General features: G+C 46.2%; 1 protein-coding gene across 1 annotated transcript in view; it reads right to left on the minus strand.

The window, feature by feature from the left end:
- CMTM6 (CKLF like MARVEL transmembrane domain containing 6) overlaps nucleotides 1-20,094 on the minus strand; it is a 135,614-nt gene that overhangs the window by 48,164 nt on the left and 67,356 nt on the right. Inside the window, exon 2 of the mRNA XM_063922298.1 lies at nucleotides 69-245. Coding sequence (XP_063778368.1) covers nucleotides 69-245 — 177 coding nt within the window. The remainder of the gene's footprint in view (nucleotides 1-68; nucleotides 246-20,094) is intronic.

Genomic DNA, 20,094 nt, shown 5'->3' on the forward strand with positions numbered 1-20,094 from the left:
CTTGAGCTCCATCAAATGTTACATTTCTATTTCTGAGTGTTAAATTATTTTTAGATAAGTATACTCACAATTTTCTTGAAGCTTGGAATTGAGATTTTTTGCCGTAAAGGTGAGCAATATATGACTAGCATGAGGATGGAGAGCAAAACAGCACTGCAACTGACAAACTCAAAGAAGTACAGCCCTCCGCAGCTGTTACATGTACTAATGACCTCTTCACATATGAACGCCACAAAGGACAGCAACTAGAAAAGAAAAATACACATGGTGTCATATTATGCAGAGATTTCATGTTATTTTGTTGTGCTTTATTTATTTTTTGTTAACTCAGAATTCAGGCACCATGGATAGCATTGGCAGTAATAAAATACATTACAGAGCTGCAATCTATCAAAAATGAGTACTGTCAGGGACATAATACAAAGATAGAGCCATATGATACACGTTTAATGAAGTGGCATAAGAAAAAAAATAAAGTAATAAAAACCCCTTTCACGTTTCGCCAAAGTAACCTGGGTTATTGCCGGGATTAAAGCAGGGTTAAACGCGGGTCAGACCCAGGTCGATGTGCAGTGTGAAAGGGTCTGACCCAGGTTATTCAACCCGGCACTCAAAAAAAAGACGCTGATTGGATGTTTCTGTGTCTCCCTTGATGATGACTTTAGCCACAGCCCTGGACACACAGACAGGAAGCACACTGCAGACATCAAGAGAGCAGTATTTTAGAAGTTCAGCAGTCTGAGAGTTAATAACCATGGCCAAATAGAGTGATGAAGAGAGGGAGCTGTTAAGAATAAGTGGGGAAGCGGAGATATGCAGGCAAATTACAGGCACTGTCACAGATGCCATAGTGTACAAAAACATCAACAAGATGCTTGAATCCTGTGGCTGCCACAGGACACGGCAGCAGGTCATAAAGATTAAAGTCCTTAAAGAAAAATTACGCCAAGGTCCATGACCATAATAAATATAAAAGTGGTGCAGCCAGGCTGCAATGGCAATATTGAGCCACAAAAAGTCCACTGTAAATTATATCCATAGAGTTTACATGGGTGACCCGGGTTCAGTGTGAAAGTGCAGTGTGAAAAGGTCGGACCCGGGTTTGCGATGTGAAAGCGGTATGAATCTGTGCACGTCAGGACCATGCCACATAGCATATGTCAGACCATGAAGGGAATGTAGATATAGTATGTATAAAAAAAAGGCGCGTAATGAACTGGTGGAGGGGTATGGGTATATAAAAGTAATAATGAATCCTGGTTTTAATAAAAAAAATAAGATTTTAAACCTACCGGTAAATCTTTTTCTCCTAGTCCGTAGAGGATGCTGGGGACTCCGTAAGGACCATGGGGCATAGACAGGCTCCGCAGGAGACATAGGCACTCTAAAGACCTTAGATGGGTGTGCACTAGCTCCTCCCTCTATGCCCCTCCTCCAGACCTCAGTTAGAGAACTGTGCCCAGAGGAGACGGTTAGTACGAGGAAAGGATTTTTGTTAAACTAAGGGCAAGATACATACCAGCCCACACCATACACACCGTACAACTTGGAACATACGAACCAGTTAACAGTATGAAACAAAACAGCATCAGCCCGAGACTGATCAAAAACTATAACATAACCCTTATGTAAGCAATAACTATATACAAGTTTTGCAGAATTTAGTCCGCACTGGGACGGGCGCCCAGCATCCTCTACGGACTAGGAGAAAAAGATTTACCGGTAGGTTTAAAATCTTATTTTCTCTTACGTCCTAGAGGATGCTGGGGACTCCGTAAGGATCATGGGGATTATACCAAAGCTCCAGACCGGGCGGGAGAGTGCGGATGACTCTGCAGCACCGATTGAGCAAACATGAGGTCCTCCTCAGCCAGGGTATCAAACTTGTAGAATTTAGCAAAAGTGTTTGAACCCGACCAAGTCGCCGCTCGGCAAAGCTGTAATGCCGAGACGCCTCGGGCAGCCGCCCAAGAAGAGCCCACCTTCCTAGTGGAATGGGCCTTTACTGAATTTGCCAACGGCAATACAGCCGTAGAATGAGCCTGCTGAATCGTGTTACAGATCCAGCGAGCAATAGTCTGTTTAGAAGCAGGAGCGCCAAGTTTGTTGGCTGCATACAGGACAAACAGTGCCTCTGTTTTCCTAACCCGAGCCGTCCTGGCTACATAAATTTTTAAGGCCCTGACTACATCAAGGGACTTGGAATACTCCAAGTCACCCGTAGCCACAGGCACCACGATAGGTTGGTTCATATGAAAAGATGAAACCACCTTAGGCAAAAATTGAGGATGAGTCCTTAATTCTGCTCTATCCACATGGAAAATCAGATAGGGGCTCTTGTGAGACAAAGCCGCCAATTCGGACACCCGCAGTGCAGATGCCAAGGCCAACAACATGACCACCTTCAAAGTGAGAAATTTTAAATCCACCGTTTGAAGAGGGTCAAACCAGTGAGATTTTAGGAACTGTAACACCACGTTAAGGTGCCACTGGGGGCACAAAAGGAGGCTGGATGTGCAGCACTCCCTTTACAAAAGTCTGGACTTTATAATATAAGAGAGAGAACCCATAGGGATTGGGCTCTCAGACCTCTTTAACCAACTTAACAAGACTAAGTAATTTCTCTTATATAATATACCACAAATACCTGTTGGTTGCCTAGAGTTTAAGTTTATAAAAAAATATGACGAGACCATACCCGTAGAAACAGGGTTATTATGTTGTATGATCTATCTCTAATATGAATCCTTATGTGGTTGCTATGGTAACCGGCTGAGAGCGTCGCGCACACTTCCGCATACGCAATCACGCTCCCAGCCGGAGATGCACTGTCACCATGACGACGGAGGCGCCGATGGACACGCCCCTTCCGTCTGATACACCCGGGGGAGGCGTCATAGAAGGAATACCTCAACCCGAGCCTCGTCATTACGGCGCTGGCCGGGAAAACACGCCTCCCCCTTTTTGATACACATAGGAAACCCGTCAACAGAGGGATGTTCTTCCCGAGCCCCGTCTTTATGGCGACGGCCGGGGAATCAATACAGGTGACCCAGCAATAACACGTCACTTCCGGTTTCCGTTACCAAGGTAACGGTCCGGGAGTAAACGTGGGGCCTCCGCAGATAAATAAATATATATATAGCGGTTTACAAGAATGAGGAGGTCTCTAAAAAGACACCAGCAATTGTGACTCTCAGACATTAGATTAACATAGGTCTGATTGTAATCATACAGCACAGTAACATAATAGGTTGCTCCTATTTTGATCATGTGATATTGAGCACATGACTAATATCAATCACATGATCTCCAAATTCAACCTATGAAATCTTCCTGTTGACAGTTTCCATGACTACATAGCAGTAAACAAAAGTACTGATTGGACACAACATATATCTCTAAGTATGAGTTAGAAAAATAAACATCTATTAGGACTTGAAATAAAAGTATGATATCACTGGAAGCTTCTATCCACAAGTAGGTCTGTCTCCTTTGCCTATTTTAGTAGTTTTTATCATTGTAGAGAGATTTGTATGTGACTAACAGGAAATGTGCATCCAGGTGCCAATTAAGCCACCATTTTGTCTAGGGTATATAAAGCCCAAACCCAGACATCACTGTATACCTTTGAAAAAGCTGCAAGGCATATGCAGCGAAACGCGTCAGGCTTCTTCACCTTTGGAGCAGGACTCTCTTCAAGTGGATCCGAACCAGCCCATACCAACTTCCAGTTACCCAGAGGAGTCCCAGAGAGGCACCATCCAATTACCGCATTGCATGAGGTACCCACTGCTTATGGGACATTTATTCTATCCAAAAATCCTCTAGCGGCTTATGGAATTTATAAAGGACTCTCTTTATATCATCTAAACGGGACTTACATAGTGGAAAAATACTGGATATACACCATCTGAGGGCAATATTTGGAACGGATCCTTTTAGAGTTCACATGATACATGCCCTGAAACAACATCTTGGGTAAAAATTAATTCTTTCTATGCATGCACATGGCACAATATAATTGTACAGAATATCACTGTCTTTTAATGAGTTAGTGTTTTTTTAATAAATTGTTATAAATTTTACACATTTAGTGGATATTGTTCATTTCCTCTTGAAGCGCAGCCTCCTCTTTTTTCTGTTGTAACTTCTGGGAGAGAAGCCAATTCATTCTGAAAGAAAATTGATAGGGCCGAAATCTGTACCTTAATGGAGCCTAACTTTAGGCCCATATCCACTCCTGTCTGTAGAAATTGGAGAAAACGGCCCAGATGGAAATCTTCAGTAGGAGCATTCCTGGCTTCACACCAAGATACATACTTCCTCCAGATGCGGTGATAATGTTTCGCCGTCACCTCCTTCCTAGCCTTAATCAGAGTAGGGATGACTTCCTCCGGAATACCTTTCCCCGCTAGGTTTTGGTGTTCAACCGCCATGCCGTCAAACGTAACCGCGGTAAGTCTTGGAACACGCAGGGCCCCTGCTGCAATAGGTCTTCCCTGAGAGGAAGAGGCCACGGATCTTCTGTGAGCATTTCCTGAAGATCTGAATACCAGGCCCTTCAAGGCCAATCTGGAACAATGAGTATTGTCTGCACTCTTTTTCGTCTTATGATTCTCAGTATTTTTGAGATGAGCGGAAGAGGAGGGAACACATAGACCGACTGAAACACCCATGGTGTCACCAGGGCGTCCACCGCTACTGCCTGAGGGTCCCTTGACCTGGCACAATACCTCCGAAGCTTCTTGTTGAGGCGTGACGCCATCATGTCTATTTGTGGAAGTCCCCACTGACTTGTTATCTCTGCAAAAACTTCTTGATGAAGTCCCCACTCTCCTGGATGGAGATTGTGTCTGCTGAGGAAGTCTGCTTCCCAGTTGTCCAATCCCGGAATGCAGACTGCTGACAGAGCGCTTACGTGATTTTCCGCCCAGCGAAGAATCCTGGTGGCTTCCGCCATTGCCACTCTGCTCCTTGTCCCGCCTTGGCGGTTTACATGAGCCACAGCTGTGACATTGTCTGATAGAATCAGAACCGGTATGTCGTGAAGAAGATTCTCCGCTTGTCGTAGGCCGTTGTATATGGCCCTCAATTCCAGTACGTTGATGTGTAGACAAGCCTCCTGGCTTGACCATAGTCCCTGAAAATTTCTTCCTTGTGTGACTACTCCCCATCCTCGGAGGCTCGCGTCCGTGGTCACCAGAACCCAGTCTTGAATGCCGAACCTGCGACCTTCGAGAAGGTGAGCACTCTGCAGCCACCACAGGAGAGACACCCTGGCCCTGGGGGACAGGCTTATTTTCTGATGTACAGAATAACAGGTGGCGCTTGACAATCAAATGAATTTAAAAAACATTTATTTATATACAATAATTAAAGTTACAACACACTCCCGGGAGAAATGAAATAATAAGACAATTTCACAATAATAAAAACTTCACAATAGTAAAAAACTGTGCACTGTAAAGAAGCTTCTTGTTCAATTCCTCAGGGAGCTATTTATGATCTATGAACTTAAATGCACGTGTTTATAAAAATATATAACTGTACCTGAAGGATTAACACTATGTTTGATACACTGTAATACAAAACACATTTAAAGTATAGAATATATCTGTGAATGATATGTGTATTAATATGGTATCATATCATAAGTCACTCACGTCTTGGTGTGCCATAAGGTGCTGAATACGTCACAGATCCATAAAAAATGGATAATTTCTTATGAAGGTGAATAGGTATGTTTCCTCCGCTGGGCAGGAGCCTGTGATTTCCTTGCTCCCTGGTGTCGTCCCGCTGTACTGACAGAGACCCACACCAGTGCCACAGCGTGTGAGGTGATGCTGCGCCGTTGAGTGTGCCTGGACAGGCCGTGCAGGTAGATCTGTAAACCTCCGGTACCTCCGCCCTTGCAGACAGGAGGCTGTGGTTCTGGTTTTTCCGGAGTGCACCGGTCTGCACTGGGCAGGAGCCTGTGTTGACCTTGTTCCCTGGTGTCGTCTCGCTGTTCTATTAGAGACGCGTACCAGAGCCTAAGCAGGTGTGATGATGCTGCACCGTGGTGTGTGCCTGAAATGGCCGTGCAGGTGGATTGTACTGCCTCCGATACCTCCGCACTTGCAGATAGGAGGCTGTGTAAGCTGGTTTTCCGGAGGTCACCGGTCTGCGCCGGACTGCAAGGGAACAACACCCGTAAGGTTGTTCTTACAAGGACCCACATCTTCATCAGCTGCTGCACCCACGCAACACTTGTGCAGAGAAGCTCACATTCACAGTGCCATTATCGGGAGCATTTGCATCTGCACCCCTTCTCAAATCCCCGTTGCCACGGCTGACCACGCCATCTGGGGAAGAAATATTGACGGGTGTTGTTCCCTTGCAGTCCGGCGCAGACCGGTGACCTCCGGAAAACCAGCTTACACAGCCTCCTATCTGCAAGTGCGGAGGTATCGGAGGCAGTACAATCCACCTGCACGGCCATTTCAGGCACACACCACGGTGCAGCATCATCACACCTGCTTAGGCTCTGGTACGCGTCTCTAATAGAACAGCGAGACGACACCAGGGAACAAGGTCAACACAGGCTCCTGCCCAGTGCAGACCGGTGCACTCCGGAAAAACCAGAACCACAGCCTCCTGTCTGCAAGGGCGGAGGTACCGGAGGTTTACAGATCTACCTGCACGGCCTGTCCAGGCACACTCAACGGCGCAGCATCACCTCACACGCTGTGGCACTGGTGTGGGTCTCTGTCAGTACAGCGGGACGACACCAGGGAGCAAGGAAATCACAGGCTCCTGCCCAGCGGAGGAAACATACCTATTCACCTTCATAAGAAATTATCCATTTTTTATGGATCTGTGACGTATTCAGCACCTTATGGCACACCAAGACGTGAGTGACTTATGATATGATACCATATTAATACACATATCATTCACAGATATATTCTATACTTTAAATGTGTTTTGTATTACAGTGTATCAAACATAGTGTTAATCCTTCAGGTACAGTTATATATTTTTATAAACACGTGCATTTAAGTTCATAGATCATAAATAGCTCCCTGAGGAATTGAACAAGAAGCTTCTTTACAGTGCACAGTTTTTTACTATTGTGAAGTTTTTATTATTGTGAAATTGTCTTATTATTTCATTTCTCCCGGGAGTGTGTTGTAACTTTAATTATTGTATATAAATAAATGTTTTTTAAATTCATTTGATTGTCAAGCGCCACCTGTTATTCTGTTGGTCAGTGGTTAATGCAAGGGATTGGCAATTCCCTTTATCAGGAGGCTGCTGACAATCTCAGTGCAGTGTTTTTCACCCAAGCGCTTAGGTTTTTTTCTTTTATTTTCTGATGTATTTGTAGCTGGGACCCCGACCACTTGTCCAGAAGGTCCCACTGAAATGTCCTCGCATGGAACCTGCCGAAGGGGATGGCCTCGTAGGTCGCCACCATTTTTCCCAGTACTCGAGTGCATTGATGGACTGACACTTTTTTCGGTTTTAACAGGTCTCTGACCATGTTCTGGAGTTCCTGGGCTTTTTCCATCGGGAGAAAAACCCTCTTTTGTTCCGTGTCCAGAATCATGCCTAATGGTGGCCATACATCAGGACGATATCTTTCCAACCAGCCAACTAGTTGGCTGGTTGGAAAGATAATCTGGCAGTGTGTGGGAGGAAACGATTATCAGCCGTTTGCTCCCACACGCTAAAAAACGGCCAGAAACGGTCTGTCCAACTAGTTGGGAAAATCAAACCTGTTTGATTTTCCCAACTAATCGTTCAGGTGTAGGGGAAACTCTCCCCCCAACTGAACGATAAGTAGGTGGACACAGGCTGACAGTGTCCACCTACTTTTGTCACCATCACTGCTGGCCAGCCCAGGAACCCAGCGGTGGCATTGGAGCTGGAGTAGTGATGAGGTTCAGGGGCAGCTGCGGCAGTCCATCAATGCTGCCGTGCTGCCCCTGTCATCGCGGCGGCGGCAGGAGGAGAAGCAGGGACGGGCTGCGGGAGTACTTCACTCCTGCCCCGGGACATCAGGGCTCATCAGCGGCGGCATTGGAGCAGTAGCAGGTGAAGTCCAAGGGAACTGCAGGCGCTCAGCAGCGGGGGGGCATTTGGAAGCTGCAGGCAAAAGCAGGGGAGGCGGACACTGGCTGTGGCAGGAGCTGCAGGATCTCATCGGATTGGCAGTGGTGGCAGCGGCTGGGGTCGAGGCAGGCACTGGTGGGAGTCAGGTACCGAGAGCCGCCAGGCTCCATCCCCCTCCGGCCACAGGGACCAGTCACCCCTCCCTCTCTGCTACCATCCTCAACCAACTGCAGAGGGGGCACAGCCTCCATCCTCCACAAGCTGGGACTACCATCCTACCTGTACCGGCCGCCAGCCTCCCGCAGTGTCCATCTCTCCCCGCTCCGGCCGCCAGCCTTCTCCCCGCACAGGCCACCATCCTACCCGCACCGGCCGCCAGCCTCCCGCACAGTCCATCTCTCCCCGCTCCGGATGCCAGGCTCAATCCCTCTCCACTGGACTGGACATGACTCTGGTCCCTGAAGTGTTTCCTGTCCCCTTAGTCCCATAATATTCTGAAACAAACTTTATAATGACTTTTTGGTACAGTTATTTATTACTTTTTAAACCACAGCAAAAACTCTGTTCACAATCATTGGATGGCATACAGGCCTGTCCTATTTAAAAGAAGCAGTTACAGGTGGTGATATTAATTGACATAATGCTGAACCACTTTATGAGGTAAAATAGCCAAGTTTATGAGGTCTGTGTTGAGAAAATATGGCAATTTAGTTTACCAACTCTGCTAACTGATACTAGAAGTATGTAACAATTGTAACCAGCTTATGATTCTGAACATTGGTTACATTTTTGGATACTAATTCGAGTGTCATGTGTGGGGCTCAACCTCTACTGGAGGCAGGCACTGTCCGCCTACTTTGGTGACATCACAAGTTGGACAGAAGTTGGCAGGTTGGTTGGTCTGATGATAAGTTGGTTAGATGTGTGGAGCACTGATGAAAAGTTGGTTAGATGTGTGGAGCACTGTTTTTGTTGGACAGACAAGTTGGACGGTTGGAGGTTTGAAGAGTTGGAGAAAAGTTGGTCTGAAGTTGGTCTGATGTATGGCTAGCTTAAGAAAGATAGCCGAGTCGTTGGAATCAATTGTGACTTTGGTAGATTTAGAATCCAGCCATGCTGCTGCAGCACTCTCAGGGAGAGAGACACGCTTTTCTGCAATTGATCTCTCGATCTCGCTTTTATCAGGAGATCGTCCAAGTACGGGATAATTGTGACTCCCTGCCTGTGCAGGAGCACCATCATTTCCGCCATTACCTTGGTGAAAATCCTCGGGGGTTTGGAAAGCCCAAATGGCAACGTCTGAAACTGGTAATGACAGTCCTATACAGCGAATCTCAGGTATGCCTGATGAGGGGGATATATGGGGACATGAAGGTATGCATCCTTTATGTCTAGTGACACCATAAAATCCCACCCTTCCAGGCTGGAGACAACTGCCCGGAGAGATCCATCTTGAATTTGAACTTTTTCAAGTACAGGTTTAGGAATTTTAGATTTAGAATGGGTCTGACCGAGCCATCCGGTTTCGGGACCACAAACAGGGTTGAATAGTACCCCTTCCCCTGTTGCACTAGGGGAACCTTGACAATCACTTGTTGTTGACACAGTTTTTGAATTGCAGCTAAAACTATCTCCCTTTCTGGGGGAGAAGCTGGTAAAACCGATTTGAAAATCGGCGAGGAGGCACGTCTTCGAATTCCAGCTTGTAGCCTTGGGATACAATTTCCATCGCCCAAGGATCCACGTCTGACTGAACCCAGACGTGGCTGAAGAGTCGAAGACGTGCCCCCACCGGCGCGGACTCCCTCAGAGGAGCCCCAGCGTCATGCGGTGGATTTAGTAGAAGCCGAGGAGGACTTCTGCTCCTGGGAACTAGCCGTAGCAGGCATTCTTTTCCCTCTACCCTTACCTCTGGCGAGGAAGGAAGAGCCCCGACCTCTTCTGGACTTATGCGACCGAAAGGACTGCATCTGATATTGTGGCGTTTTCTTTTGCTGTGGGGGAACATAAGGTAAAAAAGTAGATTTACCCGCGGTAGCTGTGGAAACCAGGTCCGCGAGACTTTCCCCAAATAAAACCTCACCCTTGTAAGGCAAAACTTCCATATGTCTCTTTGAGTCGGCATCACCCGTCCATTGGCGGGTCCACAGGGCTCGCCTAGCAGAAATCGCCATGGCGTTGGCTCTCGAACTTAACAGCCCAACGTCTCTCGAAGCGTCTCTCATATATAAGACTGCGTCTTCAATGTGACCTAAGGTCAATAAAATGCTATCCCTATCTAGGGTATCAATGTCAGATGACAAGGTATCTGCCAAGCCGCTACAGTGCTACAAACCCAAGCCGACTCTATTGCCGGTCTGAGCAAGGCACCCATATGTACATAAATTGATTTTAAGGTAGTTTCCTGTATGCGATCAGCAGGATCCTTGAGGGCTGCCGTGTCTGGAGATGGTAACGTCACCTTTTTGGACAAAAGCGTTAAAGCCTTGTCCACCCTGGGCGAGGATTCCCACCGTAACCTGTCCTGTGCAGGGAAAGGGTACGCCATAAGAATTCTCTTGGGAATCTGCAGTTTCTTGTCTGGAGTTTCCCAAGCCTTTTCAAATAACGCGTTCAGCTCATGAGATGGGGGAAAGGTTACCTCAGGTTTCTTTTCCTTAAACATGCATACCCTCGTGTCAGGGACAGAGGGGTCATCTGTGTTCTGCAAAACATCTTTTATTGCAATAATCATATAATGAATACCTTTTGCCACCCTTGGGTGTAACCTCGCATCATCGTAGTAGACACTGGAGTCAGAATCCGTGTCGGTATAAGTGTCTGCTACTTGGGACAGGGGACGTTTCTGACACCCTGGAGGGCCCTGTGATACAGCCAAAGCCATGGATTGACTCCCTGTCTTTTCTCTGGACTCTGCTTTGTCCATTCTCTTATGTAATAAAGACACATTTGCATTTAAAACATTCCACATATCCAGCCAATCAGGTGTCGGCGTCGCCGACAGAGACACCACAATCATCTGCTCCACCTCCTCCTTAGATGAGCCTTCCGCTTCAGACATGCCGACACACACGTACCGACAACCCCCACACACTCAGGGATGGATATATATATATATATATATATATATATATATATATGGAGACAGTCCCCCAATAAGGCCCTTTGGAGAGACAGAGAGAGAGTATGCCAGCACACACCCAGCGCCACCGGACACTGGAATAAAACCCCAGTCAGTACAGCGCTTTTATAAATATACTCACTGCGCCAATTAAATGTGCCCCCCTCTTTTTTGCCCTCTGCACTTGTGTTCAGCAGGGGAGAGTCCGGGGAGCCAGCTTCTCTGTAGCGTGCTGTGGAGAAAATGGCGCTGATTAGTGTTGAGGAATCAAGCCCCGCCCCCTTACCGGCGGGCTTCGATCCCGCTCAAATCTTTATACTGGCGGGGGGTTTTGCAATATACTGCCTCCGCAGTATAGATCTATGCCAGTTTCCCTAGAGGGTTAATAATTGCTGCCCAGGGAACCCCCCCCCCATACAGTGCCACCAGTGTGTGTGTGTTGGGAGCAATGGCGCGCAGCGTTACCTCATAGAAGATCAGAAGTCTTCCTCAGCCTTTGAAGTCTTCTATCTTCTCATACTCACCCGGCTTCTATCTTCCGGCTCTGTGAGGAGGACGGCGGCGCGGCTCCGGGACGAACGGCGAGGGTGAGACCTGCGTTTCGACCCTCTGGAGCTAATGGTGTCCAGTAGCCTAAGAAGCAGAGCCTATCATTTAAGTAGGTCTGCTTATCTCCCCTCAGTCCCACGATGCAGGGAGCCTGTTGCCAGCAGTGCTCCCTGAAAATAAAAAACCTAACAAAAGTCTTTCTTTCAGAGAAACTCAGTAGAGCTCCCCTGCAGTGCACCCAGTCTCCTCAGGGCACAGGATCTAACTGAGGTCTGGAGGAGGGGCATAGAGGGAGGAGCCAGTGCACACCCATCTAAAGTCTTTAGAGTGCCCATGTCTCCTGCGGAGCCCGCCTATACCCCATGGTCCTCACGGGGTCCCCAGCATCCTCTAGGACGTAAGAGAAATGGTAGTGTTTGGCCAAGTAATCAAGACTGCTTCAAGCAACAGAATGGAAATTTCTCCACTAGAATACCATTAATAAGACACTGCTCACTATTTCTTTGATTCTCACACATCCGTCGTTGCCAGCTGTGGCTGGCGACCCGGCCCACATGGCCAAGATGGCGGTGGTGGCACCTTCGAGATTCTGCTGTATTTTTTAACAAACCAATCAGTGTTGATGTGCAAGTTGTACATGTGATCGTCGTTGGCAAGGAGCAGGACTGCAGTCAGGAATGGTTAGTCCCAAGCTGCAGCCTAAGGTTGGGGACATGGCATAGATAAGTTCCAGTGCTGGGAGCTGGGACCAGTGGCAACAGTAATGCACACATATTTTTTTATATATATATATATATATATATATATATATATATATATATATATATATATGTATATATATATATATATATATATATATATATATATATTTATATTTATCTTTAAAGGTAAAAAATTGCACTTACTATATAGGACTGTACTGGGAAGGATCACTATCTTCTGTGACTTGGAATGGGATGCTAATTGTCATTTCCTAGCAGGAGGTCTAGTGGGACCTTGTTGATTGTGGTCAGTACACAGCATGTAATGTGCTTGGGTTTTGCAGGAAAGGTGTTAATGACAGGAGACTTCTGTATTTCTCTATGTAAAGTGTCAAGTAGGTTTGGAAGCACATTTGTTATAGATATACTGTATGAAGGGAAGAAAGGAATTGGGTAGACCCATTTGAAATGTGATCTGTATTTACTATTTATGTGCTGAAAGATAGGTGGTCTGATTGACATATATTTGAATCCAAAAAAAAGTATATTGGGGAGGATTTCATCACGCTATTGTGTCTTCTGACTATATATAGAGGGCTGTGAATAGAGAGATATCTTCTGTGACATCTAGAAGTGTTGAACTGCTGTAACATCTGTATGATTTATCCCTTTAAAAAGGGAACTCTTTTTTTAAGACTATTTGAGCAATAAACATCTTTCCTTCAAGACGACTGCCTTTCATCTTCCAACCAACAGGAATGCGACACGCGCAGTCCCATTCTCCGCCTGTTCTGGGTTGTGTTTCAAGCTCCGCCCTCTGCCAACTACCGTGCAGGTCCTGGTTCAGGTCAGTGAATTGTGGGGGTCAAGAGATGTCAGTCAGTTGGTGTGACAGCACCGTATCTACGCATACACAGCAGGGAAGAGGTATTCAGATAAGTCGACATGCAAATGGTCGACGGGTTCAAATGATCGACATCATATGGTCAGCACAAGTTTTTTGGGGAATTCTTTGCATTTTTTCAACCTTTTCATACTTTACCATCCTTGTGGACTACCAATGGGAACGGAAACCTGTGCCAAGGTAGCAGAGTGAGGCATCTTGCGTGAAGCATGGCAGGTGAATCAAGCAAATGCAGGGGACGCGGTACACTAACAGAGGTTTTATGTGCTGATATCTACAATTTGACACCATTTTTTTTTTTTAAACTCATGTCGACCTTTTGAACCATCCAGAGGAAAAAGGGCCTTGCTCGTGAGAGCTTATATTCTAAAGATCTTATACTCATGGGAGTAGACCTTGCAGGAAGTCACTTTTGGCTCACCTACGCCATCTGCGGTGGTGCCGTGCTCTCCAGACCAGGACCTTCTGTTTTTCTTTTAAAAAAAGCTAAGTGTCACCCCATGTACTTGTAATTATTTTTTTAAAGTTATATGCACCCTTATGTACTTTATTAATACATTTGGATATTATATTTAATATGTCTGTTTGCGTATAGTGGGTATCCAAGGTAAACAGTTTGGATGGGAGGTAGCACCACTACTGATACCTAAATCATTGGATAATATTGCACATTTGGAACATTTGTGTTATGTTCCAAGGTATTGTAAGGCTGCTACACCCATTTTTAACAGCACAACCATAAAAGTGTACAATATATTTGAGATGGCCAAAAGGTCGACAGAGTCAACAGGTTGAGACTTTTTTTTTTAATGCTTTTACAACATTTGCCTCATTTACTATCCATGTCACAAACAACCTTTAGTAACCTTGTAGCGAACGGAGCAGAAGGAGCTCTAAGCATAGCGAGCAAACGTATTTCTACAAATTTGGGTTAAAAAAAAAAAGTTTAAAAACACAAAATAACAACTTTTTTGTGTTGACCTTTTGACCCCGTCGACCATATAGGGTCGACCTACTGACTGTCTATCTTTTAGCTGTCTAACTTCTATACCACACCAAATACAAAGATTACCTTGTGAACATACAGAAATAAACGCAAAAGAAACACTGCTCAATTATAGGGGTGTAGTAGGGTATGCCGGCGGCCGGGCTCCCGGCGACCAGCATACAGGCGCCGGAAGCCCGACCGCCAGCATACCAACAGCGTGGAGAGCACAAATGAGCCCCTTGCGGGCACGGTGGTGCGCTACGCTATCTATTCTCCCTCCCGGCTGTCGGGATTCCGGCGCCGGTATACTGTGCGCCGGAATCCCGACAGCCGGCAACCTGAAGACCACCCCAATTATAGTACAACATAATACAATACAGCAATTAAGGTGAGAAAAGCAGTACAGATGGTGTAATGTTTAGCATTACTGCCTCAAAGCACTGAGGTCATAGGTTTGATTCCCCCCCATGGCCCTAACTGCGTGGAGTTTGTATAGTCTCCCCGTACTTGTGTGGGTTTCCTCCGAGTACTCCGGTTTCCTCCCACAATTCAAAAATATACTGTTAGGTCTATTGGCTCCCAACAAAAATTTACCCTAGCTTGAATGCGTGTGCATGCACATGTGGAAGGGAATATAGGAGACTATTCAGGTTTGTTAGCAAATAAAAAAAGCACACTAATGGGCAAAACCAATGTTGCACTGCAGGTGGGGCAGATGTAACGTGCATAGAGATTTGGGTGGGTTATATTGTTTCTGTGCAGGGTAAATACTGGCTGCTTTATTTTTACACTGTAATTTAGATTTCAGTTTGAACACACCCCACCCAAATCCAACTCTAATAATCTTAATAATAATAATACTTTGTCACTCACAGATAAGTGATATTGAATAATGTCCTCAATAAAATAAAAAAAAAGAGCATGTCTACTTTTTTTTTAATCTAATATGTTTAATTTGGTTGTCTTTATCTACTTGTAGGACTTGTGTGAAAATCAGAGGTAGTTTTAGGCCAAATTTCAGCAGAAATAAAGAAAATTATGAAAGCTTCACAAACTTTCAAGTGTCACTATATGTGTAGAGTGACAGATCTAATCCCACATAATTATACTTAGCAGTGTACCACACAAATACGCTCTTAGGTCACTTGTTTTCAGTGAAGCTACAAATAATATAAGTTTACGTTTCACGAAAAAGCTGGAATCTGAAAAAATCTTAAACAGCAACAGACATGGGAGGGACTTGCCTTCCCCAGACAATTCATACAGTATAGCTCTCAATCAGTTTAGAGAACTGTAAAGGAATGTCTGTTTCCTTACCAAATCATCCCTCCCTCAGATGCTGGGAGTTCCCTGTAGTCTATGGCTGTAGTTTCCTTCCTCTGATTTACTCTATAATATTGTACAGTGAAATACTAGAACACACATATAGGGGTATATGCAATTGCGGTCGAATTCGCGGCAATTTTCGCCGTTTTTTAATTCGACTCAATTCGACAGGTGAATCCCGGAAGGTGGCTTCTGGAATTCACCATATTCAATGAAAAACGGATTCGCCAGAGTCGCGGGCGAAAATCGGCCGATTTGGCGGATTTTGCCGCGATTTTAAAAAACGGTAAAAAAACGTGAAAAACCCGGAAAAAAAATGGCGTGGGGTCCCCCCTCCAAAGCATAACCAGCCTCGGGCTCATCGAGCTGGTCCTGGTTCTAAAAATGCAGGGGGAAAATTGGCCAGGGATCCCCCGTATTTTTAAAACCAGCACCGGGCTCTGCGCCTGGTGCTGGTGCCAAAAATACGGGGGACAAAAGGAGTAGGGGTCCCCCGTATTTTTAACACCAGCATCGGGCTCCACTAGCTGGACAGATAATGCCACAGCCGGGGGTCACTTTTATGCCGTGCCCTGCGGCCGTGGCATTAAATATCCAACTAGTCACCCCTGGCCGGGGTACCCTGGGGGAGTGGGGACCCCTTCAATCAAGGGGTCCCCCCCCCCCAGCCACCCAAGGGCCAGGGGTGAAGCCCGAGGCTGTCCCCCCCCCCATCCAATGGGCTGCGGATGGGGGGGCTGATAGCCTTTTGTGATAATAAAAAGATATTGTTTTTTCCAGCAGTACTACAAGTCCCAGCAAGCCTCCCCCGCAAGCTGGTACTTGGAGAACCACAAGTACCAGCATGCGGGAGAAAAACGGGTCCGCTGGTACCTGTAGTACTACTGGGAAAAAAATACCCAAATAAAAACAGGACACACACACCTTGATAGTAAAACGTTATTACACACTACCGACACACACATACTTACCTATGTTGACACGCCGACTGCCACGGTCTCCGACGATCCGAGGGTACCTGTGAAAAAATTATACTCACCTTCCAGCGTCCAGAGGTACATCCACGTCCAGAGAGTAAAATCCACGTACTTGTTTAAAAAAAAAAACATGCAAAAACCCGCTCCATACCGAACTAGAAAGGGGTCCAATGTTTTCACATCAGACCCCTTTCTCCCGAATGCCGGGACATCACGTGACTGCTGTCACTGACGTCCCTTCAGCCAATCAGGAAGCGCTACTTCCGTGGCGCTCACCTGATTGGCTGATCGCTGTCTGTACTGTGACAGCGCATCGCAAAGCCGCTCCATTACTTTCAATGGTGGGAACTTTGCGGGTAGCGGTGGGGTCACCCGCCGGTCAGCCGCTGACCGGCGGGTGACCTCACCGCTAGCCGCTAAGTTCCCACCATTGAATATAATGGAGGGAGCTGTGCGATGCGCTGTCACAGTACAGGCAGCGCTCAGCCAATCAGGTGAGCGCAACGAAGTTGCGCTTCCTGATTGGCTTAGAGACCTTTCTGTGACAGCTGTCACTGACAGGTCTCTCTGCATTCGGGGATAGGGGTCTCATGTGTCAGCATGGGACCCCTTTCAGTTCGGCATGGAGCGGGTGTTCGGTTTGTTTTTTTGCCAAGTACGTGGATGTATCTCTGGACCATGGCTGAGGTGAGTATATTTAACTTTTCTTTTCAGGTATCCGTGGATTCTACATGGAGAAGAGGACCGATGTCGGCGTGTGAACATAGGTAAGTATGTGTGTGTCGACGTATGAAATAAAGTTTTACTGTCGACGGTGTGTGTGTCCTGTTTTTATTTGGGTATTTTTTTCCCAGTAGTACTACAGGTACCAGCGGACCCGTTTTTCTCCCGCATGCTGGTACTTGTGGTTCTCCAAGTACCAGCTTGCGGGGGAGGCTTGCTGGGACTTGTAGTACTGCTGGAAAAAACAATATCTTTTTATTATCACAAAAAGCTATCAGCCCCCCCATCCGCAGCCCATTGGATGGGGGGGGGGACAGCCAGGGCTTCACCCCTGGCCCTTGGGTGGCTGGGGGGGGGGGGGACCCCTTGATTGAAGGGGTCCCCACTCCCCCAGGGTACCCCGGCCAGGGGTGACTAGTTGGATATTTAATGCCACGGCCGCAGGGCACTGTATAAAAGTGACCCCCGGCTGTGGCATTATCTGTCCAGCTAGTGGAGCCCGATGCTGGTGTGAAAAATACGGGGGACCCCTACTCGTTTTGTCCCCCGTATTTTTTGCACCAGCACCAGGCGCAGAGCCCGGTGCTGGTTTTAAAAATACGGGGGATCCCCTGTCAATTTTTTCCCCGCATTTTTAGAACCAGGACCAGCTCGAAGAGCCCGAGGCTGGTTATGCTTTGGAGGGGGGACCCCACGCCATTTTTTTTTATGATTTCACCGTTCCAGCATAAAAAAAAAATAATATTTTAAAAAATATATAAATAATATTTGTGCCTCCAAAAAAAAAAAAAAAAAAGTACCTAATCCCTTCTAATATAAATAGATCTGCTATTCCCCAAAAAAAAAACACAAAAAAAAACATGTTTAAAATTTTTTTATTTGTTTTCACCCTCCAAAGTGTGGCGGATTGAAAATGACGAATTTGCTGTCTAAAAGCACTGCTGTCGAATTTCCAAACTTGAATTGAATATGCTTTGGTCGAATTGCAGCACTTATATCATTGCAGAAAAGTCGAATTTGCAAAAATTCGAATTTCAAAAAGTCGAATTTTGAAAGTCCGTTTTTTGGTCGGAAAGCACTGAATTGCATAGGCGATTTTTTTTTTTTGGTCGAAAATGACCCGAAATTCGACAATTTCGGGAATTCGACCACAATTGCATATACCCCATAGCAACATATCTGTGTACTGTACTTTTATACATAGGGGGGTATCCAATTAGCTGTGATAATGTGGTTTAATGGTAAATTTTTGCATTTGCGATGAATAGGTATTCAATTATCGAAGATAAGTCTCTATAGGGGTTATTGCTAATTTTTCTTCACCACCTCTGAGCAGGTGATTAGTAGTGCAAAATCCCTATTTTAAAAAGGTACAAAATTTGGGATTTGGGTCAGAACCCCTGGGACACCCACTGAATGACTAATTAGGCAGTTAGATGTTTTTAATTATTTTTAATTGGCCAATAATGACATGTCATTTTTGGGGTAAATTTTTTTTTTTAAAAGTGATGAAAATTGCGGTACAAGGTATAGGACAGGTATTTTGGGGTGCTTTATGGGTGGGACAAGTGCTTTTAGGGGTGGTCTTCTGTTTGCCGGCGGTCGGGCTCCCGGCGCTCAGTATACCGGCGCCGGGAGCCCGACAGCCGGCATACCGACACTTATTTTCCCTCGTGGGGGTCCACGACCCCCATAGAGGGAGAATAAAATAGTGTGGCGCGCGTAGCGCGCCGCCGTGCCCGTAGCGTGGCGAGCGCAGCGAGCCCACAAGGGGCTCATTTGCGCTCGCCAAGCTGTCGGTAAGCCGGCGGTCGGGCTCCCGGCGCCGGGATGCTGGTCGCCGGGAGCCCGACCGCCGGCCAGCCGTAGTGAACCCGTTTTTAGACTTGCAGGTGGGAGTAATCGGTCTGTTGCCCTTTTTTCTTTTTTTTTATAAAGTCTGCTAAAATGACCCAAATATATACTTATACCCATTTTTATGTACCCCTAATTTTACGAGAGCACTTCTTTTGCTGGAAAAAATAGCTTTCTATCATTTTTTCACATTTAAAAAAATGCATATAAAAGCCATTACACCAAATAGTTTTATTATGGCCACTAATAGACTTCTATAAAGTTTTCCGATATTATTTTGGCTTTTTTGGGGGTATAGGCAGATTTTCCTTATTTTATCCTATACTTATCTCTGCATTTGCCGGCAAGAATTATAGGGCCTAATTCAGATCTGTTTGCTCGCTAGCATTTTTCAATGCGCAGCGATCAGGTAACTATTGCGCATGCACCGCAATGCGCAGGCGCATCGTACGGTTACAAAGCGGATCGTTGCTGTGCACTGGTTCTAGCGAAGAATCCATTCGCACAGCCAATCGCGAGGAGATTGACAGGAAGAGGGCGTTTGTGGGTTGCAACTGACCGTTTTCTGGGAGTGTTTGAGGCGTTTGCAGGGCGGGTGTATTGACATTCCGGGCTCGAATAGGCTGAAGTGATCGCAGCGGCTGATTAAGGTCAGAGCTACTCAAAAACTGCACATACTGTTTTTGTACTGCTTGGCTGCACATGCGTTCGCACACTTGCAAAGCTAAAATACACTCCCCTGTAGGCGGCGTCTATCTGTTAACATCGCTGCAAAAAATAGCTAGCGAGCGAACAGATCTGAATTAGGCCCATAGTGCGAATCCAGTTTTCTCCAATTTGGAATAGGATAG

This window comes from Pseudophryne corroboree, chromosome 5 (assembly GCF_028390025.1).
Source record: "Pseudophryne corroboree isolate aPseCor3 chromosome 5, aPseCor3.hap2, whole genome shotgun sequence".
Classification (NCBI taxonomy): Eukaryota; Metazoa; Chordata; class Amphibia; order Anura; family Myobatrachidae; genus Pseudophryne; species Pseudophryne corroboree.